Below are 27,367 nucleotides of genomic sequence, written 5' to 3'. Positions count from 1 at the left end.
ATTGTTCTCAATTATTTCTACACAATTCCTTTTTATAAATACTTTCCTTTTGATAGTTTATGCATTCTGTGTGCAATTATTTATTTTGAAAAGTTAAGTTGGATTACATTTTACTTTTCTCTCAGTTTTAATGTATGTGCCCCTTTTATTTGTCCCACAAATAAAAGAAAAATATTTGCGTTTCAGGGGTTCTTTGATGTTTCCCCTTTTTCATGTGTTTTTCCAGTTGTGTGAGGACCCCAGCCACAAAACACCCCAGTATACCCTTTGAGCATCATTTGAGTGGAGTGCAAAATAACGCCCCATCTCCTTTTCGTGCCCTTCCAAGGTATGGGGAAGGGCACAAAGCGAAGCTTTCACTGCCACTTTGCTTTCCTCTGTCTTAGAAGAGCACTGGGTTTTAGGCCTGTATGATCTTTCCATGCAGGCATAAAATCAATGTATTCCCAAGGAATCCACTTCACATTTACACCTGCTAATAGCAGACGGATTCCCATTAATAAACGCTGCCTTCAAAGCGTAATTTGCAGGTGGTGTCTACATTTTGAGAAAACAAAGCATAAAAGTGAGGAGTAAAGGCGTGTTGGCCTTGTTTTACTCTTTACAACTACGCTCTGTCTTAAACATGACAAATATTGCTTGCAGGGACCCAAAAGCAAGTACGTGTTAACATTGGTGGACTCCTGCATGCAATTTGAATTTATTTAAAATCCCCCCTTGGAGTTTTAAAATGGAAATTTGATTAAGTGAAATAAAATGTTTTAAAGGAAGGCTTATTTTTTCAAGTCAAGTTGTTGCACAGCATAAGTCCTTGAACTTTATTTCCATGTTTAGTTTAATTTAGTGCTCATTTTTTTTTTATGTGCAAAAAGGGTCACTTCACAAGATTAAACAAAAGCTAAGTCACATGAGAAGAAAATAAACATTTAGCACAATATCTAGCTGGATAGGATACCTGCTCTTCTAGAATAGAAGTTGACAAAAGTATTCCTTCCTCAGAAAGTAAAAATCAATTAAGGTTTAGAATTAGATACATTCACATTTTCTTTTTTTTACAAAATGTGTGTTCCTGAGAATGTCATGTTTTTAAACGTGCTAATTTTAAATCTTTTTTTTTCTCACAGATATATAGTTTGTTTTCAATATGCTGCATTTTTTCACAAGCCCCCAATGTATTATGTTCACGACAGCCCAATGTAAATAACGCATTTTTAGATTCACTGCATGAATTCTGTCCCAAAATCCTGAAAACATGGAGTGGATTTGTTGTTGAGGACCAGACTTGGAGAAACCTTATTTAACATTACCACGGTTGTCCTTAGACATACTTTGCGTGAAAAGCACAGGCATTTCTATCAATTGCTAAACTGTTTTTCTTTGTGGGTCACTGAGGTTCACAATTTTAAATTAAATGTAATCATCACCCCAAAATGTGAGGTTGAATCAAAATGTGAAGGAACCCTGTACATTTGCTGCATGAGCAATACAGATCCTGTACAGCTTCTAGTTTTTGTAGCGGAACTCGTTTTTCCTCCCCCGGCTGCTTCCACCTTTACACATTTTTCCTTCGAGCAATCTGTCACGCAGTGATCAACATAACATATCCAGGTTATCCTTCAAAGACATTGGGCCTCATTCCGAGTATGGCGGTAAGGGATAGCGGCCACCGGTAACGAGACCGGTGGCGGTAATCCCTTACCGCCATACTCCGAGTTCCCTTTGCGCCCTCGCCCTTAACGCCTGCTTTGAGCAGGTGTTAAAGTCGAGGGCGCAAAGGGGCCTCCAAGCCAATAACGGTGACCGTAATGAACGGTCACCGTTATTTGCATCTTCCCCATTCCCATTGAGCCCTATGGGGGCTCATTTGGGAATGGGGAAGAGCCTTGGTGAATGGGGAATTACCGCCCCGCCAACCTTGGAATGGGGCGGTAATTCCGCCATCCACCAAGGCGCTGCCGGTCCAGGTACGGCGTCAACCAAGGCGTTAATAGCGCCATTGGTTAGCGCCGTACTCGGAATGAGGCCCATTGCCCCGTTTGTTTCCAGTGTATGTTGCGTCTTTCCAATTGATGAACTGATCATTGAAACCTTCAAATATATCTTTCACCTGTGTGGCTAAAACATTCATTTCATTCATTCATGTGTTTGTATTTCTAGTGCAGCTTCGCCAAAGCGCCAAAGGTATCATTGCCCTTTTCGTTATCGATGTTTGGGAATCCAATGTTGATGGAAACATGCCAATCTGGCACAACAATACCAACATTTCTTGTCCAATAACATATTTTATATCTTGGTTTCATTTGTTAACAAAGGTTATCTGCCATGCAGGCATGTCACACTCCCACTTAATCAATTAATTGATTTGGCTCTACGTGCCATGCATGTGTCAGTCAACAAACATGACTACCGGGCAATCATTTTAGAAAAATGCAAATGCTACCCGCTAGTGGGAAATCCCAGTAGACCAACATGGGTAGTAAAATGCTGGGTCGTCCAACTCCAGTCCTCGCCGGAATCCTGACGGGTTTTCAGGATGTGCCTCATTACTATTCTTGGGGAAAAATGTGCATACATTTAGAAGCATTGTATGCAAATGTGTCTCATGAATATTAATGATGTGCATCCTGAAAACCCGACATGTTTTCGCCCCTGGAGGCCTGGAGGTGGACAACCCTGAACTAGAGCAACCATGAAGACATAAACAGGCAAGCAGACTCGAGAAGGGGGACTGGGAACATTATATTTTGCTGGAAGAGTTATTTTGAATATTTGCATTTTCACCAACATCATGAATTGTAATGAAAAAAAGTCTAATAATGTACGAGGTGGGTCTGGGCGCCTCTGCACACCTAATAAAAAACACAGGAGTGTTTTCAGAATGAAAAGCAAATAGGCACTAACAATTAGCTATATGTGCATTGCCCTTGTGCCCATTCAATATTGGATATCTTGTGACCTTGATTGGTTCTTCCATTTGGTAGATTGTCATGCCCCGGCCCTAGCAAAAACCACTTTGATTGTTTTGCAACTCTGCAATCATTTGAAAGCAGCAATGAATGGTCATTATTTCATGTTGTGCTCGGGAGACATATATATCACAAATAGTGCATGGCCTGAGGAAGGGCTATGTGTGATTTTGCTATCTGCCTCAATTATGAGTTAGTCTACTAAATGTATCACCTCTGCAAGATCTTGTGGTGTTTTTGTGTTTTTTAAACACCAGGCTGTAACCTTTGTTTAACTGGAATGGTATTCCTACCACATAATAGCACAAATAGCTGTCACCGCAATTTGGCATCGAACTGCAATTCTCTCCGTATGTCTTTGACTCATGACTCTGAGGATTCGAAATGCAGATTCTAACTTGACTCTCAAAACAAAACTAAACAAAGATGTATAAGTGACAAGCAATCATTAATTGCCACCGAATTATCTAAGTTGGCAACCTATGTAGATGACACCCCTAAGCCACTATACTATACATTTGGCCTTAAAATTATTAGTAGCAATCTGTTCTTTAAATATGGGTCTTCAGGGTTAGATAAAAAAACATTTTCACAAATTGCAAGAACTCTTTCTTTCAGTAAGCCGCCATTTTGTTCCAGCCCATACATAATCATACTCACCCGTGGTGTCTTCCTGCAATCCCACATCGAATGCCAGTTTATCAGTCGAGGAGCGTGAGGTGGTTAGGCAGCACAGGTACTGGGAGAAAGAGGAGATGAAATAAGTTCCAGGTTTTGACTAGGATCATTGATTTTCTTACATCATTAATAAAATCATCATTCTTCATTATAGACTAGCAGGCAAGTTCCAAAGCAGCCTTACAAGAAGGGCAGAAAGAGATGAGCCTTAAAATCAAATTTGACACTGTTAATTTCAGAACAGACGTAAGGGAAGGTAATTTCTAGTTATTGGAGGGGAATGGATGATTGCGCAGATTGCGGTCGAGACCAGCAGAGGTGGTAACTTCATTTTTCCTATTGCTTCATGAAATGGAACCCACGAAATCCCATGCAGACAGTGCAGACTCTTCAATGCTTGAATGGAATGCTGAATGCGTCCACGGGCCTGGGCTTGCAGACTGAAAGAGAATAACTTGGCCTTCTAAGTGCTCATAAAGGATTTAACAATTGGGGATCCACTGGCTGCCAACTTGATAAATATGCAGAGAAGGTCTGAGGGTAGACTTAAAATGATCACTATCCACTGGTCAGCGTACAGCCCTGCATTGATACATAATGCAGCTAACTGATATTATAAGCACACTTTTGGAAAAGAATGTGTGAACCACAATGATAATTACAGAAATGCTATTGTTTTACAGTGACACTCTTCTTTAATGCTAGATTATGTTATGTTTCATTATTTTATTAGTAAAGCACCCTTTCACTGCCACAGTGACTTCTTGACACTGCGGTTGTTTGGTCATGGTTTTGGTGGGAGCGAGAGGGGAGAGTTTTTAAGGGCCATTGGAAGTTGAATGTAGCCTGAGAAGGCAGTGGTTCCAATCTATCATCAATGTACAGTGCAAAGAGTCTCAGAAAAGAAGTCAAAGCCAAATAGGAAGCCTGCTGAGTTTGGTGAGAGTGGGAGAAATGTGATTACATTATTTCACACCAGCGACCAGGCAAGAAGCCGCATTCTGGGTCAGGTGGAGGCGGGAGGGGATAGAAAGAGGTAGTCCAAGGTAGTGTGCATCCCTGTAATCCAGGCAAGACAGAACTAGAGCCGTCCCGGCCAAGATATGAGCAGAGGTAAGGTAGGATCTAACACACGAGGCGTAGCTGACAGAAACAATAAGAATTGATGGTGTTGTTCTGGGGAAGGGGAGGAAGCTCCTGGTCAACGTGAAAATCAAATTCCATACATAGTAGCCAGATTAGGAATATGGTGTAAAAGCCTCCAACTATTGTCATCTCCATTTTGTTGAAGTTCAATATGATGGGGTTGGAGGACATCCAGTTTGAAACTGCAAAGATGCAGGTATTGCATTGGCCAGCTGGGTGACTTCGATCCCCACCCACTCTGACAAGGACCAGCATGTCATCAGTTTAGGTAAACAATTGAAATCAAATTATTCAATCAGGTGAGAAAGGTGTTTGATGTAGAGTTTCAATAAAAGAGGGGAGAGGGAAAGCTCTCGAGGGATGCCACACGTGAGTGGAAAGAAGGAAGAAGTGAATGGGGAAATATAAACAGCCTGAAGATTGTGTGTGAGGAAAGAGGAAAGCAAGTCAAATGCAGAGCCCGAAATCTCCCCGACTGAGAGTTGGTCTATCAAGTTGGAATGGTCAACTATTTTAAAAGAGGCGGAAGGATCAAGGAGAATAAGGGCAGTAGGAGTGCCCATGTCATTGTTGAGTCTGAGATCGTCTGCATTTTCATCAGTTTGTTTCTGAACCCACTCACATTAAAAGTCATATCCTTGACCTGATATTTGCTTCTTTTTAATTATTGCAGGTGTTTCCTCACTTGGTCCTTAACTGGTCGGACCACAATCTAATACCTTTTGAAATCTCGCTACTTCCCCCTCAAATCCTACCTCTGCAACTTAAATTGCTGCAAAGAAGTTGGAATTCGGTAGATTCTCCCTCCTTACCTAAGAAGATCACCTAGAATTACTATTGCTCTATTATGGTTCCCTTTACCTTATGTCTTACTTGGCTTTCTTCTTCATGTCTTGAAGCAGCCGAGACACTAGCGCCCTTGAAACTGGTATCTAAACCATCCCATCCTTCAGCTCCCTGGTTAACAACTGATCTTCGAAACATACGCCTGAAATTGTGCCAGGCTGAATGCCAGTGGTGCTCTAAGTATGATTCTAGGTCCAAAGTTTGTTTAAATAACAGCAGTCTATTTAAAACACAGCCTTAAAGCTGGCTAAAAGTTGCTACTATGCAACATCTATTCAGTGTGAGATAAATACCCATAAAAAGCTGTTTCAGACAGTGAAAGATTTACTTTCTCTTTCTCTGTTCCAGCCTCTCATGCCTTATGCTATAAACTGTCGAATTCTTTTGTGCAGAAATCCAGGCTATTAGATCTAAGGTTGGTTGTTCAGCTCCTTCTGTAGCAGGCGTATCCCTTGCCTCCCTACTTATATCACAGGGGCCCGATTCACCCTCTTTCAATTCTTGTTTAGCCTATTAACTGTGCTGAAGTTGTGCGGCCCACCTTCTGTATGAAATTGGCCTCATCTCTAGACGCCATTCCCATCCACCTCTTTAAATGTATCATCAGCTCTATTGAAAACATTTATGTTGAGGCTATTAACTCATCGCTTTTGTTTGGTCAGGTTCCTGACTGCCTAAAGCACACATTGGGGATACTGATCCTTAAGAAACCGTTGGTTGATGCATCTCTTTTTTCTAATATTAGGCCTATCTCTTTACTTCCATTTTTATAAAGCGTTTGAAAACAGTGGTTACACCACAACTTAGGTCTTTCCTTGAAGCCTCAAATGGTCTTGATCCCTTGAAACTTGTTTTTCGTCCCCTTATGGGAAAAGAATTGGTCCTGGTATCAGTGATCAACAATTCCGCACTCATTCACGACCAGGACGATGTAGCAGGACTTATCCTGTTAGATCTATCTGCCGCATTTGACACCATCGACCATGCCATTTTTCTGGCTTGGCTTCGAGATGTTGGCATCTCAGGCATTGCATTTAATTGGTTTTGGTCCTTTTTATCATTGGGTCTCGAATCTGTCTCTCGGTTCCTGTTCAAATCTGCCCCAGTACCTTGTGTGTGTGGGGTTCCACAGGGCTCTGCCCTCTCACCGCTATGTTTTAACTTTAATGTTCAGCCTTCAGCTAGTCTCCACACCCGTAGATTTTTCTTTTTCTCCTATGCTGATGATACCCAGCGAGAGTTTAGGCTCAACCTCAAATGGGGGGGCACGGCTGCCCATCTGACGTCCTGTCTTCTAGCTGTAGGGCATTGGATAGATTGTAATTGTCTGAAACTAAACGGGGACCAAAAGTGGCATCTGACTTTTGGCTGTCTGCATTGGGCCAGCCGCCGGTTCCAACTAAAGCCGTGAAAAATCTCAGCATTAAAATTCCTGCATCATTGTCACCTGATGTTCAGATTAATTAAATTTGCAGGGCTTGTATTTTTAAGCTTAAACAGCTGAAAAATGTTATTCCCTACATTCCTGACACCTTTCATGCCTCAGTTATCGCTGCCACAATCAATGGCAGCATGGATTATTGTAACTCCTGATTTTTAGCTCAATCCCTTTTTTTGTTTAATCGGTTGCAAGTGCTGCAAAATGTGGCTGTTCATTTAGCCGTGGGCCTATTTTATGGCCAATACATCTGACTGGCATGAAAGACTCCACTGGCTGCCCTTCAGACCACACCTCCAGTTTAAAGGCCCGCTACATGATTCATTGGGCATAGTACAGGCAAGGCTGCGTAGCCCTGCAAAAGAAAAGCATGCCCTACTGTCCGGGTCACATGCTTTGTTCTGCTTCTTCCATCTCTCTTTCGGTACCTCATTATCGGTTAGAACTCTCTCATGGTCGCGCCTTTTCTGTGACCCAGCCTGAGACTCTGGAACTCGCTTCCTACCTCCCTTTGCATACTCTCTTATTTCAATCTTGTAAAGTATCGCCTGAAAACATACCTGTTTAATTAGTTCTCCTGTCCTTTCTGCTGTTATCTATATTAGCGCTATTGGTGCCTCTTTTTGTAAAAGCCTTAGCTATATATATGATAGATAGATAGATAGATAGATAGATAGATAGATAGATAGATAGATAGATAGATAGATAGATAGATAGATAGATAGATAGATGAATCTAGTGAGATCATCACTGAGACCCCAGTATGGGCTTCTCTCATGTGGTCACGGCAAGGCAGCCACTACCTGATCCTGATCGTGGGGGTGGTATTATGAGGGAGGATTGCATGGGAGGAGACTCAAATCAAGGGTACTTGATGGCCTCTGTTAATTTGCCTACTCTCCCTGAAACAAAGATGTCATATTGTAAAGTGGGGGAAATTAAAATAACTACTATGTTAATTGAATCTAAAAGTCTTAAACCCACTATGGACATCGGGAACTATAATGCTTGTGGTACTGAGATGAGGAAGAGGGCCCAGGAGTCAATGAGGATCAGAAATGCCATTGAAAGAAACATGCGGTCTAGTTGTTTTGATACAAGGCACCTGAGCGGGACCTTTAAAATTAAGATGAAACTCAGCTGCAGAGAGGTGGAAGCAGAAGGAACAGGAGAGATTTCACTCTCCCAAGCTGCGGCTTGCTGTCAGAGAGTGTGCAAAGAGGCTAGCAGGCAGAAAGGCAAAAAACTGGTGTCTGTGAGGAAGACAGGAGGCCTGGAGAGCCATGGTCATGTAGAATGGAGCAGCAGAGGCTTCGGATGAGAGAGACCCAGACGTCTAGAGAACCAGAGAGGTCCCCATGATGCAGAGAGCTAACAGTAAGTGCTGCTGTACCACGCCACCTGAGAGAAGGATGCTTAAGCTGCTCACTGTAACTGGTGAGCCACCAAGAGGATACAGGGCAGCGCCTTGTAACGGTGTCGGCTCCCATAATTAAGTTGCAGGGAGTGCGAGAGCAACGTGACTTAAGAAGGGGAGGACTTAATACAAGCCCTAAGTGGTTAAATAAAAGAAGACGAAAAGGGCACAATTTCCGTTCTATGAGAAGTCAAATTGGGAAAACCTGTAACCCACATAACCAATAGACAATAAGATATTTGAAAGAAGTGGAAATGCAAGAAGGGAATAGTTCTCCCTTTGTGAATAGTCATCTTGGAGAAATGTATAACCTACATTGCCCACAGCCAAGAGGCTACTTGAAAGAAGTGGAAGTGCAAGAAGGAAGTAATTCTCCATTTGTGAACAGTCAACTTGGGGAAACATATAACCCTCAACAACCAAGAGGTTGTCCAGAAGGAACAAGAAGGCAAAGGAGGCAGCGTCCTATGATATGTTAAATTGGCGAGGCCTGTAAACCATATTACCACCAAGGAAATCAACTGTAGTGATAGGAGTTTTCATACTGGCGGGAGAGTGAACCAGGAAAGGGATCTTTTAGAGCTAGTCCTGGCAGGCAAGTAGACCAGGAAAGATCCAGTTGATTGAACAACATGTGTTTGTGAAAAAACGGTGTTGAAGAAGAAACATTGAACAAAGTGTTGTTTCACCAAAGGTAGTGGTCATGCTATCCTGACAAAAGCATTTCAATGGAAGAATAATTGTGATTTCTTATTTCCTTTGATGTCTAAGAAAGACATTGTGTTGAAGAGAACAATTGCTTATGATTTATTTTGGAAGTCTGAGAAAGTGTGTGGAAGAGCACTATTGCTTGGGTTTTTTGAGCCAACTGTTTGTAGAAAATACATTTTCTTTATCAACAGGAAAGACGCAATAAGTAGAAGAGCTGTTTTGTGTTGAACTGAACAGGTTTTTGTTAAACCAGAACTTGGTTAAAGATATTCCTGAACTGATCCAGGGAAGGGAGACCAACCCTGGTCACAAGGAGTGCTTCTGAACATTTATGAGCTTCAACAAAGGCATGAAACCTGGAGGTGGTACAAACTCGAAGAATGTTAGTGAGAGCAGGAAGAAACTATCTGGGATGATATAGGACAGATGGGGATCAAGACAGGGCTTTTTTTTTTAGAAAAGGCATACCCGCTTTTGCAAAGTAATAGGGAGCATTGCCAGAGCTGAATGATAGGTTGAGAGCGTAAAGAAAAGGTTGGGGGCCATAGCCATGGAATTAAGTTGTAGAGATTCGATGGGACAGTGATGAAAACCTGTCATTTTTTAAATAATCAAATAGATTATTTGTTAGCCAATTCTATTTGAAACAAAAGGTTGTATCTATTAGATACACATTCAGTAAGTATGAGTTCTGGTAAAGGCAAAAATTAAAGTGACGCCATGGTTTTATCAGCTCAGTTTAAGTTGATAATTATAATGAATTGTTGAAAGAATTAGGTAGTTCCTCACGATGTGCTTAGGAGCAACACCATATATGAAAAGCATACACTTTGTCTGTTTTGGTTTTACAATGAAGGCGTGCAGAAACACGTTATGCTGCGATAAACATAAATCCCAGAGGAACTGAGAAAACAAGCTATTGGTGCACAACAGTTTGTAATAGGCTACAAAACGATGTTTGAAGATTTGCGTATCCGCCAATCCACTGTCAAACACATGGAGACATTTCAAGAGCACACTCATTCTACACAGCAGGGATTGTTCTACCAAAATGCCTCCAAGGGCTACAAAACAATCATCCAGGAAGTCAAAAACAACCCCAGAGTCAATTCTATTCATCTGCCTGCAGCTCTTGCCTTGGCCGAAGTGAGTGTGACTCACCAATCAGCCAAAAACGGAGCAAGAACAGTGAATCTGTACAGGATGTCCTCACCCACCCCCATGTTCCTTTATGGGCCTACATTTCAAAGTAAACATGGCTGTTTTGTATCCGGCTGTGTTTTGAAGGTGAAGGACATGCAGCAAATATATACAAGAAGGAGACAACTTGCAGGGATGCTTTGCTACCAAACTTGCAACATCAATTGGAAAAAAGAACTCAGGCAGCAGGAAGGACACCAACCAGCCCACATTTTACAAACCTCACCAGGAATATCAAGCTCAAGAGGATTGACGGCATCAATGGACAGTACATCACTAACAGCTGCTGAAAGCTATGTGGACAGTGCAGGTGCAGCCTGCGGTTATGAGATTCTGTGAGACACTCTATCCTCACTGACTCAATTATCTTAAATATAAACGTCATTAGCAGGAACAGACTGTGGACCATCAACCACACAGATGCTTGATGCATATTTACTAGAGGCTGAAACATGTTTGGAGATGCTTGTGGTCTCATGCTGAAGGGATGTGACCAAGCAGTTTGGGCCACATGTGTTTTGATCAATATTCCAATATACTCCCTTCTGAATGTCACCAATATCCCACCATAGACCATGTGGACCAGTATTCCATCATGTCCATCCAGTCAAGTCAGCAAAACTCCATCATTTCCTTGTTGTTGCTGGCATCACAGTTTATTTCAGTACATTGGCAAACCCCTAGATGTCATCAGCGTGTTACTATTTGCTAATTTGTTACAATATCTATTAGACCCCCTTTTGATTCAAGGATGCCACTAAAACCCCATATGTCAAAAGTATTCTCGTATGCTTTACTGTCTTCTAGTAATGCATCCCACCCCCCAAAATAACTGCCCAGGTAGGTGACAGCAGGAGTGTTAGAGAGATTAATTTGCCATTTGTGCATCTTTGTAGATTATCGACGACTATAGCACTGAACGAGTTAATTATGAGACGTAACCTATGGGTTGGACCAAAGTATACATAAGAGAGAATGGTAAGTTAGGGCATGTTTCTGAAACATGGGCCAAGCATTCCTGGTGAGAGGTTCTCTGATATATAATAAAGGGAGTTTTATTATCTGCACACAAAATGGAAATGTGGCTCTTTCAAAATGCCACCAGACATCTGGAAAAGGGAGAAGGACACAGCTCTTAAATGAAAATGGTACAAGGCAAAATATCTGTGAGGTCTATCTCCATCGCCCACTTCCTGGGCACACTCCGGTAGAAGCTGGTTATCTCTCAATTGTCCCAACACACTGAAGCTGTTGGCTGTCTCCACAACCACCAGTCTAACTTCAGAGCAGCCAGATGCACGGAAACTGCTCTCCTGGACACCCATGATGATTTGCTCTCTAATCTTGATTTCAACTCTCCATCTGTTCTTATCCTTCTGGATATTTCCTCTGTCTTTGACACAGTGAATAATTGGCTCTGTGATACTGTTGGCATCACAGGCCTGGCAGCTGACTGGCTGGTCTCTTTCCTCTCTGACTGACCTTCCTAGGTTCAATTGGGCCCTTTTCTCTCTCCTATCGCACTCTCCACCTGCAGCGTTCCTCAAGGCTCTATTCTCTCACTGTGGCTCTTCAACATCTACCTTGCCCCTCTGTCCCACCTGATCTCCTCCTCCAATAGCCTTGAGTATATCCTCATCCGAGAAAACAGGGAAGGTAGACCAGGTGAGGTTTGAGGGAGATAAGGTCATTGACAGTCAGATCAGCAGAAGGCTGACCTGCCCCACCACCAATAATTTTGCGGATAGCCTCGATCTTAGAGTAAAAGAAAGAAGAACGCGAGTCACAAAGATCCTGTGATGGCAATGCATGTGGACCTACCTTAGTGGCGGTGGATAGAGATTGAACCAGCTCAAATAGAGCCTTAAACTGGTTAATAGCTGTTTCCACCTTATGGCCCAAAAAGGTTTTGGTAAACTGACAGAGTGGCGAAAAGTGGATTTCACTTCAGAAGAGTAGCTTGCTCGCCATTTTCTTTCTGTTTGTCTGCACTCCAATTTTCCAGCCCTGAGTTCCTCAGAGAACCAGGGCTCAGAGGATTGATTTTTTTTGTTTGGCGGTCTTAAGCGGGGCCAGCAAATCAGCCACCTCAGTCTTTACTTCACTTATCTAGCTTCCTGGAAATTGGTACAAGACAACGACTTTCCGTACTCTACTCCGGGATGCAAGGAATGTTGCAAAAGGGCTTCAATGACGCTAGTGGCCAATTCCACACCCTCTGAAATAGAGAGCGCTTGCATGCCAAAATGGTGTCCAGTGCTGCTACTGCAGCTCTGGCACAAGGCTTTCAGAGAGCAGACAGATCCAGACCTCTGATGTTGCTGCATGGTAGATCGCAATGCTCTGGATGACTAATTTAGGAAAGGGTTTGGTCAGTCTTTTCATAGGGGGTCTTCTTAATCTTTACAAGACTCCTTGGCAAATATGTTTTTTCTTAAAAATGTGAAAGATGTGCTCCAAGGCATTTCACTGTTTGTGATTTTAAGGTGGCACATGTTTGGCCCAGTCTATCCATATGACTGGTGCACTCTTCCAACCAATAAGCGAATGAATAAGGCATCTCCATGAAAGGGACAAGGGCAACTCACGTCCTTAATTAAAAGACATGTCTCCGACAATGTGGTGGTCTCGAATTCCTTGTATGCTGGCAGGAATGGTTCACTGGAAAATGGTGCATCATGTCTCCCTACTACGAGTCAAGGCCAAGAAAACCACAGCTCTGGGAGAGTTGTTCAGCTCGATAGAGGAAAAGACATAAACCTTATCAAATATGCCTCAGACCACATAGAACTCATTTGTCAGTCCAGTTCTTCAAAAACGCTTTTTGCTCAGGCAACAGCACACAAGGTGGATTTCACCCCAGATGTTTGTGATTTCTTCAAAAATATTTCGCCTTATTAAGATTTCACCGAAAAACGAAATCTACGTTTAACTTTTTCTATTTCCTTTTTATAATGCGGGGGGAGACCCCCGTTTCCTCCTCACCCCTCCATACCCTAACTTATACCCTAACCCCACACCCCACCTTTTATGCATTACACATATACCATTTTCCCTACCATTTTCGGTGAAATAAATTCGGTGAAATCTCATTAGGTGACATGGTATTCAAACAAATCTACGGTAACGTTTTGCCCCACCTGGTCACAAAACATTTCCTTTGTTCGGGCCACACAATGGCTGTCCACCAGAGTTATGTTGGGCGAGTATTTTTCTACTTTGACTGAACCTGACCCAAACCGTAGCATTTTATGAAGACAAAATGTTAATTAGCTAACTTTTTACGTAAAATCACAGTAGTACAGCTCTGTCAGCACCATTTGCCTTTCAGGTTGATGCAGAATAAAGAGCCTAAGGATAGAATAGGTACAGAAGCGAATGGGATTTTTAGCTGTGCTATTCAGAGCCAAGGCCCTGTCCTAAGTGAGGTCAAGATGGGTGCCATAGAAAGCTAATATCCCTGGGTGTGGGGGTACAGCAGAATGCCTTGGGATCCATTTTCTAGTGGCCAGATGCCGAATTACTGGGGATCTTACCCACACACCTAGCAGTGCCTCTCAATGAAATGGTTATCTGGGTTGCCTCTGGAACCTAAAAGGTAGAGATGGGCAAGAGCTAGAATGCAGGGCGAAAGGTCAAAAGATGGTAAGGGCGAGGGCCCCTCGACTGATGTGTCTGTATGAATAAACAAAACGAACCCAGATTCCAATACAAATGTGGCTCATTACATTGAGGATGGGTGCTGTGCTCTGATGGACAGGAGATGTAGAAGAACAGAAACAGGAATGGACCTACAGGGCCAATGGCAGAGGTTCAAGAAGATGGGGAGCACCATTACAACTTGGGTGCACCACACAGATGATCCCACATGCCTCGATCCCCTTGAAAGAAGCCTGGACAAGGTATTTGCCAATATATAAAAGGGTACTTACTACCTGTCAAGCTGCTAATTCAGACGTTTTGAAGCTTTACATGGGAAATTTATTTCAAGGTAAACACTGACCACAAACCACCAGCAAAGGTTTTGATGGGAAGGGTCTTGACAAAGCATCAAGTGCAGTGGGGAAGTAGGTAACCGCCTTACAAGAATAAACTTTGCAGGTTCAGTAGGTCCCAGGCAAGGCTGATGTACTAATGGACCACCATGGTTTCCTAGCGACAATGACCAAGTACGGGAAGATGAAGAAGGGCAAGATTGAGACCTCGGAAACTGTGATCACATTCCAGGGAAATCTTCAAGAGAGAGAGTTTGCTGAGAAGAATCCTCAGCAGGAATTCGGGTGCAAATGATCTCTGATACAATTCAAAAGGCCATGCAAGAGAATGGCATGCAATGTGTTGCATCCTCCTCGAATCCTTCTGAAATTAACACAATGGTATAAAGCATGGCCCGTCTACTGAACGCGAGCATCCAGATGTCCTTGGAAATTGACACCAGGTAGAGAAATCAAGTGGCGAAGAGGGTGATTGTATTTAGCAGCTTGCCATATTGCATTATAGGTGATTTACCTGTTGTAGTGATGAGGAGAAGTAACGTCAACCCAAAGGTAGGCCCAGAGCGGTCAAAAGGGATGAGAATAGGATTTGGGCCAAACATAGGAGTGTAGCCGCGACAAAACATTTACCAGAGATTGATGCAGAAAGTAGGCTGTGGAACTCTGTAAATCAGGAAAAGCAAAGGCAACAAAGAGGGTTTACTCTTCCAAATGAATACAGGGACTATAAAAGAAAATAGTTATTGGGGAAGGGAGAAGATGCCGCTTGAGCATCTGCGTTGCTTCCGCAATCTGACACGGAGTGCGGAGAGAAATGGGCGAGAATGACGAGGTCCCCGCCACGGTGACTCAGGTGATGCGCACCCCGTTGCACTGTAAATGTGCCTCATTGACAAGTCCCTTGAGCACATGCAAACCAGAAGAACGTTCCTATTGGTAGTGCAAAATGTATACCCCCAGTCATGTGTAATCTTGGAAGTACAGCTCACCGTGACCTCAATGGTACATGCTTCACTGTGTGCTCAGCTAGGGGGCCAGACCATGGTAATACCACGTCACCATGTGCCGGAGTAACCCACCCGCCTCACAGATGTCATGTTAACCCTTAAAGTCCTAAGGCCGAGCATGCCGGTCATGTTTGCAATGGAATGTCCAGCATTATGAGGATTAATAAGGAGTAGGTTTTCTGTGGAAGTTGTATTTGTGTTGTGTGTGTAGGGGAGACGTTGAGCCCCAGGGTGGGAAGGGGAAAGCCAGTGAGTCATTTTAAGAAGTACAAAAGGCTTACCTTTGATTCTGGCTTTAAATGAATATGGGGGAGTGACTGCATTTTGGGATGTGGGCAATGATGAGACCTATGCTACTGAGGCCAATGATTGGCTAGCCAGAAACATAAAGGTCACCATTATGCCACCATGAGCACATTAATCACTAAGGGCCTCATTACACGGATGGCGGTGAACCATGGCGCTATTAGCGCCATGGTTCATGCCGGTAAAATACTGGCACCGCCTTGGTGGAAAGGGGAATTACCGCCCTATTCCAAGGTTGGCGGGGCGGTAATTCCCCCTTCCACCATTGCCCTTCCTCATTCCCATTTTTGCCCCATAGGGCTCTATGGGAATGGGGAAGGCGCTAATTACGGTATCGCAAATTGTGGTACCGTAATTAGCTCCCTGGTCCCTTTGCGGGTTGGTTTTTACCGCCTGCAAAAAGCAGGCATTAAATTCCCAACCCGCAAAGGGACCTCGTGGCTAACTCTCCCCTTGGTACTGGCACCCGTCTAGACTCTGCTCCCTTCTTTTTAGGTGCACATAATCCTCTTTCAGATTTGTTTTCTCCTATATATTTTTTTTAATTTATAGACAACATCAGCACAAACCTAAAAATCCAGACATCGACTTTTCCGGCCTCCATAAACATGCATTAGTTGCTATTCCAAATCAATGTACAACATCAGTGAACGAAGTCAAATGAAGCTTCCCGGCACCTCCGTTACAAGTGCTCCTCTCTTCTCACCGTCCTCTTTTTATCTTCCTCTCCTTCTTCTAGATTTCACTTGTCCCCCTTCTTCCTCTTCAACTGCCATCCTTCTCTCAGTCTCAACTCTCACACCCCTTCTGCACGCACTCCCCTGAACCTTACACACCCTCCTCTCTTCCACGTGCTCCCCTTTCTCTCACCTACCTCTTTCTCTCACGCCCTTCTTTGTTTCACCCCCGCACTCTGCTCTCACCTCTTGAACCCTCCTCTCTCATCACCTCCTCCCTTTCAACCCCTCCCTGTCCTTCAACCCACAGCCCTCTTCGCTATCTCCCTAAATGGAAGATACCATTCTCTACATTTTTCCCAACTTCTATCACACTCACACACAAACACATATCTATTACACCCTTTTATATACACCTCTGGTTTGCCTCTTCTCTGCCATGGCCTAAAGGTGTTGCTGCCACTCTCACGCTCCACTTTCTAATGCACAGCCCTATACCTATCTGCCATCTCTCTCTCTTCCCTCTGGATTACCCATGCTCTTCTATCAGCGCCTAGCCTCTACTCCCCCTTTTATTCATTATACACCCTTTCCCTGTTGCTGTCCTCTCACACTTTCCTCTCACACACTGTCCCTCATGCCATCCTTTTTATACCCTTCTTTCGCAGCCTTCTCTAACCCATCCCATTCTATTACAGAGTGTCACGTTTACCATACAGTATGAACATGCGCTCTGTGTATTACAAAGGAGCAGCATGTGCAGGGGTCAAGTCCTAAAAATGAAAGTGGGGGACTCATCAACAAACGCAATGGGATGTGACGTCGCCAGAAATGTGCATATTAAGGCGAAACATGCACATTTCATTTAATTGGCTTTGCCTAACCACCCAAATTGAACAGGACGAATGGCATAAAATCAACACAAACACAAAACAAAGAGAGGACATTTTCGTCTAATATTTTTTTTGAAAACGTTAAAAGGTGTCCATGGTTTAAACTCCAAGGACCAGTACAATTGTTTTCCTTGGGGCTTGCAGTACCGAAATGGGAAATTTGCCCTTTAGTTGCTTGTTGTTTTTCATCAGGTAATGTAGTGCAGTGGTGAAGTGTCCGGCCTACAAACCTGGTGACCGTGGTTTGATTCCTGAGGGCGGCTTTAATTAATAAATTCAAAAAGGTCAACAAATATTTCTCTTTCAGCTAGGCGGGACTGAGTCCCCCCGCGTGACCTTCGACTTGAGCCCTGAGCATGTGTCTCCAGTACACTGTCACAATATGAAGTGTCACCAGTACCCCGCCAGGTCCCCAGGCGTGCGCCGCGTTGAGCCATAGTGCTTTATGTAACTGTAGACCACCACACATAGGTGTTCCCCACACCATCCAGCCTAAACTGTGCTCTCACCAGTACTTTGGTGTATTCACGGATAAGATAGGTACACAAAATAGCACAAGGTGTCATGAATATAGTAAACTATGATAGCATGCGCAAGCAGGGCAATGACACAGGTCTGCATGTCTCCAGTACCCCATCACATCGCTTCTGAACTGTCACAGAACTCCACCATAGGGCCATGCATTTCCTTGTCCCTGAAGTGCCTTCATTAACCCAAAATTGTCTTGTGCCACTAGTGGCGCAGCACAGTCAGGGACATCATTTAGGGGTCGCCAGGGGTCGCAACTGCGACCCCTGTGGTCTCCCTCGCTACCTCTTTGGTCTCCATTGCTACCCCTAGGAGTTTCTGGTATTACTGCATATGCATGGCCCCAAATGTTACCAACAATATATGTCCCCCTTTGTAAATGATAACCCGCTAAAACCTGCATGGAACAATGCATCGCGAGCATTCAAGTTTCGTGCAAATGCCCCCAGTATCACGACGGTCTCACTGAGAGATTGGCGCGTGTTGCTACTCTACTGTGAGCACTCTGCCCATCTGGGCTAAGCAGTCATGGCAGAGAGGCCAATCAGTGGTGCCTTTTGTTGACCTTGGCTTTTTTATATGGATCCCCTAGATTCTCACATGCTAGTAATGTACCAAATGAAATTCATGGAGTTGGCAATGACCGCGAGCATGAGAACAGCTTTCTCTGTGCAGATGACTTATATATAATGTCAGTCCAATCAGATTCCAGATTTATTTTCTTAAAATCACTAGATGACATTTTTAAATGAGCTTCAATACCAAAAAACTACAAATTGTGACAAGCTAGATTTGCATCCTTGGTTTGTCCCTGAAAGTCTTGTGGCACTTTTCAATATCTGGTTCAACAGTATTAGCAAATATGGAAGATCTAGATTCAACTAACCATGACTAATACAATGGCATGATATTTCCTATGTGGAATTGTATAATCCTGTTTTGAACCAGAAAAATAAAGAAGGAAATATTTGCCTTATTTCTCATTTTTTTGTTTCATTGAAAGTGCATACCAAGCGGACAAGGGTGTAGAAGCACTTTACTGAATTTGATCAAATCGATGTCAGACCTGATCTATAGCCTTTCTCACGTTCATTGTCTCGGGAGGATAGCTCCGGGGCAACATGCTCGCCTTCGAATTGGGTTTTAAGCGTGTTCTCAATAACCAATTACAATTACAATTTGATTCCATCTAGAATATTCTTCAGTGCACCTTACACGATAAATCCCCAAGCGTAAATTGAGCATGGTGGGGAGGGGTGTTGCTTGGTTCCTTCAAATGTTACATCTTAGCTATGGGAAGATATGGGGTGGCAAAGGACAGAAAGATAAAATAATGGTGTTTAAGCTTGATATCAATTTTGGGATCAGTCTAGATTTTGAAACCCAGTCACCACATTCAAGGGGCTACAGTTTTTGGCAACGTTAGCAAGGAAGGGTCGTCTATGTGTGGCTTCTGATTGGTACCGTTCTTTGAATCTTCCATTGGCGGCAGTTCCATTTCTCCCAACTGTTTGGGTGTTATAGGTGGGGGGAAATGGCTCTATAATCCCTCTTCCGGGTGTTTTAGATGATTCAATGTACCTTCTATCGTTATCCTAGATGGTTTTACATTCTAGTTATCCATTTCATGCCTCGATCTAGTAATCATTAAATGAGGTTTGCAGACACTTTTAAAAGAAATTGCACGCTAGCTATAAATGAATTTGCATGTGGTCGAGGAAAGGAGAGAACAGGCTGACATTTGTGCTAATCAATCATTTTTCAAAATCGCCATATAATGAGAAGAAGCACTGAGACAGACAAAGGGCCTCATTACGAGGTGGGCGGTAAGGGATTACTGGCACCGGTAAGGGCACCGGTGCCAGTAATCCCTTACCACCCTACTACGAGTTCCCTTTGCGGGTCCTCCCTTAACGCCTGGTTTTTCCAGGCGGTAAGGACGGGACTCGCAAAGGGACTCTGGAGCTAATAACATACTGCAATTTACGGTACCATTATTGCCGCCTTCCCCCTTCCCATTGAGCCCTATGGGGGCTCAAATGGGAATGGGGAATGGCCCTGGTGAATGGGGAATTACTGGTCCTGCCAACCTTGGAATGAACCGGTAATTGCTCCATTCACCTGGGCGGAGTCGGAAAGAGTTTGGAGGCAGCCATGGCGCTAATAGCGCCATGGCTGCCTCCAAACTCGTAATGATGGCCAATGAATGGGTGTTTGTGTGAGCCTCACATAACGGGAGGTTGCCAGTAACACACCACTGGCCAGGAACTGTGATCAAATTCCTTAAGTGATACCATCAATTTCCCTTTATTCTGACATCATATGACAGGTAACGCTATCATGTATCAATTATAGTTATTAAAAGCCCAGGCGCTCCAATCTTTGCCAGGGATTGCGATCAGTTTCCCAATATTCACATCAAGCGAGGGTGGAAGCCAAAAATAATACTTTCACAGCTGCAGAACTACTCCATCCATTACACTTTAAGGGCAAATCCAGCTGCCTTCTCTTAGGAGGCACATGTTCCAGAGCAACAGGCTGCTATATGTTTCTTTTTACATCATTCTACTTTGCATTAAGTAGGATACACAAAGAATAGAGTTGGGTATAAAGGGCTTAGTCCAGTTCATCTCCTCAGCACGCTATCATGCCCACTAGAAAAGTGTTTGTTTGGGAGAATTCTCATTTTATGGCTAATTTCCCTTACCTAGTGAGTCCCCCAGCAGCTTTGCTGAATTTCTGGAGTTATTTATTTCCACTTGGTAAGAGTGTGAGCTTTTCCCCCACTCTTGCCCATGTTTTGCTGTGTGTATTTCATCTGTTTTTGTGATTGTGAAATCTGGAGTACACCCCTTCAGTAGCCCCCTTCTTTTGTGTGTTACACAGCACCTTCAGTGCAGTGACACAGGGTTGTCTTTTAGACTTCCCACCGACTCCATTTCTGGGGCTGACTACTGTCCCCCAGAAAAGGGTAAAGCTGCCATTAACTTTACCTAGTCATTTAACCACAGATCCAGTGGTCGAAGTGAGCGGGAGCGGTCGGGAGCGGTGCTGCTCTACTTTTTTTAATTAAATTTTACTGTTCCTATACTTTTATTTTTTTTAAAAAACGTTCTGGAACGGTTTCATTTTAAAATAAAAGTGTAGGAAGAACTTGAAACTTGCACTTTCAGTGCACTGCAGTGAACGTTCCCTTAAACAGCAGGAACATGTGTTTAGGGGTTTGTATTGTGTGTGGGAGAGGCGTGGTGATGGGGTTTGTGGGGAGTGGGTTCAGGCCAGCATGGAACGTAGTTCCACTACTTCTTTTCGTACACTTCGACCACTGCACAGATACAGTACACCCCATCTTACATGGAGTACTGGAAAGGGTTACTCCTTAGCCCTTTTTTATCTGTACCTCCTAGAGCCTTGTATTGCTCTTTTAACATTTAGACTTGGCTGGTGGCAGTGGTATCTACCCTAACTTTTCTACCGCGATTATACTATATAAACGTGGTATTATTTTAGGCTATTATATTAGCGTCGAACATAAACCCGCTTGACCAAATACTCTTTCTTTTTGCTCTGGTTGAGTTTAGTCGCCATTTCTTTTTGTTAAAGTCCTTTTTGTGTTTTACTTTTCGCTGCAAACCAGGTTTGCCTTCTTTGTTCACCCTTTTGGCGGGCTTCTGCCAAGAAGCCCTCCTCTGGGCGCCTGGGTGTCTAGGTGGGCTGAATGTAAGGGAGGGTGTAGTCACCCCCTGCACAGGGTATCCTAGGAAACCCAAGTCACACTTTGCCATGATTGGCTGAGGTGGTTGTCCGGGCAGGACAATCCCCCTGCTGCGTGATTGACAGCCAGGCTGTGTGAATGGGAGATTTTCGCATAAAAGGCAGGACTCTTGGGCTGGAAGTCTGAGTCGCCACTGGAACTACAAGGAAACGAAGAGAAGTGGAGAAGAAGTTGGCTGCTGCAACTACCCCGTCCCAGTGAAGCCCTGCTGCAGTCCTGAGCTATCTACCCTTCGACGACCAGAGAAGATCCAGACCGGAGTCCTCTTCCCTTGAGCCTGCTGGGGTCAGCCAGCTCATCTTCCACAGCCAGCGGATCCTCTTTGTGGTTGAAATCGCTGCACATTGATGTAGTGGTCCGGATAGCCATCTGAAGAGCCACTCCTGTTTTTAAAGGAGCGCACCTTTTACTCGCCGTCGCTGCTGCTGGCTTCATCCCTGTGTGGTGCAGACCCCTCCAGACGTCCTCCTTCTGGCTGAAGCTCCAGGAACTGTGGGTCTGCAGGAAACTACCAGGAACAACTGCCGTGGCACCAGCTCCTTGATCGAATAAGGTACTGTGTTCTGCTATGAGGAACTAGGGTGAATCCCTTTTCTCCTCATCCAAGGCTTGCCCTTGTCTTCCCTCCTTCTTATAACTTTTGTTTCCTCTGTTGACAATATCCAAGTACTCCTAGCAACGTTGAATCTTGAACTATCTGACTGTGTGATCCTCGACAACAGGAACCCGGTTCCACTTGACACTGGCTCCAGCCTATTGACTTTTGTGTTTCTGTCAGCAAGTGTTCTCTAATTCTGTCTCCCTTGACAAAAGTATTGCATATGATATTTGCCCCCAACTCTCTCTGGTTAGCCCAGATGCTAAGTGTGTTTTGCCCCGGTAACATTTCTTGCCGCGGATACGTATTTCTTTAATACGACCGAGCTGTCAAAAAGTGATCGCATATGTGTTCCCAGTAACGTCTTTTGTTTCACAACACCGGTCCGCCAAAACATAAGGTACTTACCTTGAGTTATTCTGTGCCAAGAGAATTGGTTGGTGGTAGTGTATTTTATGTGTGGTTTTGAATTAATAGAAGTGTTGTGTTTTACATATGGTTTAAAAATAAATGTACTATGTTTTACCTAAAACCTTGAGTCAGTGTTTGCTTGAGTCACAGTAATTGTGGTCCCTTTGTATAATCTCTGCTGCTGCTCATATACTCTTGAGATAAGCCTGACTGCTCCGCTACTGCTACCACTTTAACAGTGTAGTACAGGCTTGTACCAAAGGTGAACTTGTATTACCACTTGTAGTCTTAATTGTGTGTAGTGGTCCCTAAGGGCACTGCACAGGATTCTGCCTAAGAGTGTTCCATTGGTGACTGTGCCACCCTTCAGCCAAAACAAAGAAGAAAGAAAAGACATTCAGGAGCAAAAATTAATATCAGTGGTCTTAGCCGGAAATTTCTGGTCCGTGTGTGGTAAAATACAATCTCATAAAAGGCTATATACTTAGTCTTTCTAACCACTCCAGTTGTGTCAAACTGCATGAAAATGTTCAAAAATGAAAATGACACAAATGCAATTTACATGATGAGAACCTGGTTCCCCTTGGGTAAAAATGTCTTTTTCTCGATTTGTGTTCAAATTAAATTGGAAAAGAACTACTAAAGATGTTAGAATCGCGATTAACCCTTAATCAATTTGACAGACTTTCTAGTCATTTCACTTGCAAGCATCCCGGTGGCGCGCCTTATTTGCATACTGTCTTTGCAGCAGGTAAATGCACTCAGTTCGAGTCACTCAGCACTTTATTGTATTTCAAAACAGGAAGAATGCCTGTTGCAAATAATGGAACTGTATAAATCTGGCTCACCATACCTGACTAATGTTGTTAAAAACAACAAAAGCATGGACTGGGATATGTAAATGCATAACTAAAAGTAAACATGTCATATTTAATGCAATAATCGCTTATGTCCTCCATTAACCCATTCTTATCTCGTTTATTCATGTTCAATTTTATTGCAAATTGTCTCTCTTTCCCCAAAGGTCATTGTGTAATTTATACTTTGTGTTTTAATTGTATAACATATTCAATAACATAAAACTATAGACAATTATGCTTTCTGCAGGAAATGTGCATGGAAAGGCGTACTCACCATGCCGCTGTAAGAATGGCGGAGCAGTATGGCATGCCCGTAGAGCAAGGTTCGATGGCCACCACCTTGAGCCGCCTATTGGAACAAAAAAACGTATCTGTCAGTCAGGCTGATATTTCCTGTGAACTATCCCTGCTAACACAATGCATATGATAGAAATATGAAATATGTCGATTAAAAAAAATTGACTAGTAGCCTACAGACTAACAAAAGAAACACATTTTACACTGCTAGTGTGTGGCCTGTTTTGAGACAAAAACGGATGGTGTCAAAGAATTTACTGCTAGCAAACACTCTGCAAAGGGTAAGTAACAAGACAACAGGAAAGTTCTAGGAAAGAGCAAATGAGCACGTTTCTGCCAATGGTCAGTCAATACATTGATTTTTTGTTTTCCTGATCACCTGCAAGTAAGACATTCATTAACGCAAAATGTGATTGGTTAGTTCCGTAAACAGCAGAGCAGATCCACAAAGCTTTTTTCCCCCCAGGTGTTCATGCAACTCACGCCTCGAAACAAACTTAAGTTATCTATACATACATTACACACATACCCTGCGCACCACTTCCAGCATTAGAATGCAGCTATCCACCACCAAAGATTCGCTCTAGATGCAGACATCCAGAGTGCACACACGCACTATTTACTGCTCTGACTATCTCCACTGACCCGGACTCCGGCCCCCAACGGCGGTCAACCTACAGCGCGTTCAGACCATAGCAATGGTGAAGGCGCTAAACAAATTCCCATTAGCATAACATGCATATGGCTCAGAAGAGACTTAGGGTATTTAATGGGATTGCACCCAAAGCAATATAAGAAACCACAAAAAGATCCCAACAACACTACACTGTTTGCAACAACTATATATGTATATATATATATATGTGTGTGGACTAAATCGACACAAGTTGAGGTGGAACTGATAGCTCAACCACTGTAACTTAGTTACAATTCATAACAGTATATTCAATTTACATGGGACAAAAAGGTTATAAGATAGACTTTTTATTCAAATTTAAAGCGTAAAATACAGTAGTGTTGTTGGGATAATTTTGTGGTTTCTTTCATTAGCATAACATAATATAACAATTCAAAAAGCAAATGACAGATAATTCACAAAACAAGTTATGTCTGTGAAATATGGCTGTTTTGCACAACCATGCATAATTTGCTAACACATTGTCAACATTTGCATTTCAAAGAGTGTGTCAGTAGGGGAGTGAAGGAGAGCAATGCAAATGTTGGTCTTCCCCAACTTTCATGCGTGCTCACAACTTGCAAATGCATTCCCACATGTATGTACTTAAATCATTTACAATATAAGCACCCTAAGCATCTGAGCGTTACAATGAGCGTGGGAAAGACCACCAATCGTTGTCAGGTTGGAAGCAGGTGTGTTAGGACGTGTCAACAGCGATGGGGAAATCACTTTCACCCAAGAGGAAAAAGAAATTCAAAGGCATAACTCACAATGAACAAGTTACCATGTTCATTAAAAACAAGTGTTTTCAAGATGATGTGTATTTTCTTTGTGAATACTGACATTTACCTGTGTAATTTGGCCCATGCGAAAGATATGCATATTTTAGTCATGTTTCCTGTGAATAACAGTGCAAGTTGTAATTTACTACACCACACAGGCAAAATGTTTCAAGGAGGAAATGACCCACATGGCTCCCTTCCTTTGTGAATCTGTCCCATAATTGTAGAAAACAATATTTACTTGTTGTGTGGATTTTTTTAAGCAGTTTAAAAAACACTCTAGGCTTAGACAACCAGTAAGTAGGCTAAGGTGTGTAGTCCATTGTCCTGTATATCACAGGTAAGCGGAATGCTGAGGTGTGTACTCTACTATTCTGTATTCCACAGCAGTGTGAGCTATGCTGAGGTGTGTACTCTACTGTTCGGCATTCCACAGCAGTGTGAGCTATGCTGAGGTGTGTACTCTACTGTTCGGCATTCCACAGCAGTGGGCGTTATGCTGAGGTGTGTACTCTACTGTTCGGCATTCCACAGCAGTGGGCGTTATGCTGAGGTGTGTACTCTACTGTTCGGCATTCCACAGCAGTGGGCGTTATGCTGAGGTGTGTACTCTACTGTTCGGCATTCCACAGCAGTGGGCGTTATGCTGAGGTGTGTACTCTACTGTTCCGCATTCCACAGCAGGGGTGTTATGCTGGGGTGTGTACTCTACTGTTCCGCATTCCACAGCAGTGTGAGCTATGCTGAGGTGTGTACTCTACTGTACGGCATTCCACAGCAGTGGGCGTTATGCTGAGGTGTGTACTCTACTGTTCGGCATTCCACAGCAGTGGGCGTTATGCTGAGGTGTGTACTCTACTGTTCCGCATTCCACAGCAGGGGGAGTTATGCTGGGGTGTGTACTCTACTGTTCTGCATTACACAGCAGTGGCAGTTATGCTGAGCTGTGTACTCTACTGTTCTGCATTCCACAGCAGTGGGAGTTATGCTGAGCGGTGTACTCTACTGTTCTGCATTCCACAGCAGTGGGAGTCATGCCGAGGTGTGTACTTTGCTATCCGCTGTTTTACGGTAGTAGGAGGCATGCTGAGTCCGTGTCTCTAGTGTCATGCATTCCACTAGTAAGTAGTATACTGAGGTGTGTTCTCTACTGTGCTGCTTTGCAGAGGAGTAGGAGGTATGCTGACATGTGCACTCTACATGCCTGCTTCCACAGGAGTCAGAGGAGTTCTGAGCTGTGCTCTCTACTGTCATGCTTTCCACATGAGCAGGAGGTATGCTGAGGTGTGTACTCTACTGTCCTGCATTCCACAAGACTAATAGGTAGTATACTGAGGTGTGTTTTCTACTATCCTGCATTCTACAAGTATACTGAGGTGTGTACTCCACTGTCCTGTGTATCACAGGAGTAGACAGCATGCTGAGCTGTGTACTTTACTGTTCTGCATTCCACAGCAGTGGGAGTCATGTTGAGGTGTGTGCTCTGAAGTCCTGCAATCCACAAGAATAGTACGTAGCATAATGAGGCGTGTTTTACAATCGAATCAGTACAAATGTCGATTTTCAAAAGTGAGCCTTCAAGAATGTCGCCATTTTTTTGTCGTCGGTGCTCGGTTCCACCATAACTCCCTTTCCCTCGCCTACTCTCTATGCATGTTCCCATAACTCCCTTTCCCTCGCCTACTCTCTATGCATGTTCCCATAACTCCCTTTTCCTCGCCACTCTCTATGCATGTTCCCACATACGTCACTTGTTTCCCTAACGGGTATCCCATTTTACACGCCATGTCCAATTTTGTATCGACTTTTAGTACTAAATTCTTTTTTCGAGGGTGACCTCTGTATTAGACGAACTTTAACAGACTCATTTTATGGTGCTTCGATTTTGGATGTTGACCTTTGAACCTGTTACCTTTATTTCGATTTTGGACACCACTATGTTGCACTTTAATGCCATGGTCACTCTTTACAAATGTTTTAAAAACACTTAAAAGACATCAATGGGTGTGGAGTAAGTTCTTCTTCATGGCCTCGTGCATACGTAAATTGGGCAGCAAACAGTAGTACGAAGATGTTATCTATGAATCACGGCTAAGCATCTCTCGGTTATGCATTTTTGCACGTGTAAGCCCTTTCATCTTGCACCACTGCTGCTTG

The 27,367-nt window shown here is 43.4% G+C and overlaps 1 protein-coding gene across 1 annotated transcript in view; it reads right to left on the bottom strand.

Moving 5' to 3' along the window:
- RYR2 (ryanodine receptor 2) overlaps positions 1-27,367 on the bottom strand; it is a 3,854,281-nt gene that overhangs the window by 2,962,394 nt on the left and 864,520 nt on the right. The window contains exons 6-7 of the mRNA XM_069607971.1: positions 23,727-23,801; positions 3,627-3,705 (exon numbers count right to left, since the gene is read on the bottom strand). Of these exons, the coding sequence (XP_069464072.1) occupies positions 3,627-3,705; positions 23,727-23,801 (154 nt within the window). The remainder of the gene's footprint in view (positions 1-3,626; positions 3,706-23,726; positions 23,802-27,367) is intronic.

Source organism: Ambystoma mexicanum, chromosome 4q (genome assembly GCF_040938575.1).
Source record: "Ambystoma mexicanum isolate Mex_15411 chromosome 4q, UKY_AmexF1_1, whole genome shotgun sequence".
In the NCBI taxonomy this organism is placed as follows: Eukaryota; Metazoa; Chordata; class Amphibia; order Caudata; family Ambystomatidae; genus Ambystoma; species Ambystoma mexicanum.
This window is presented reverse-complemented; position numbering and strand designations above follow the sequence as displayed.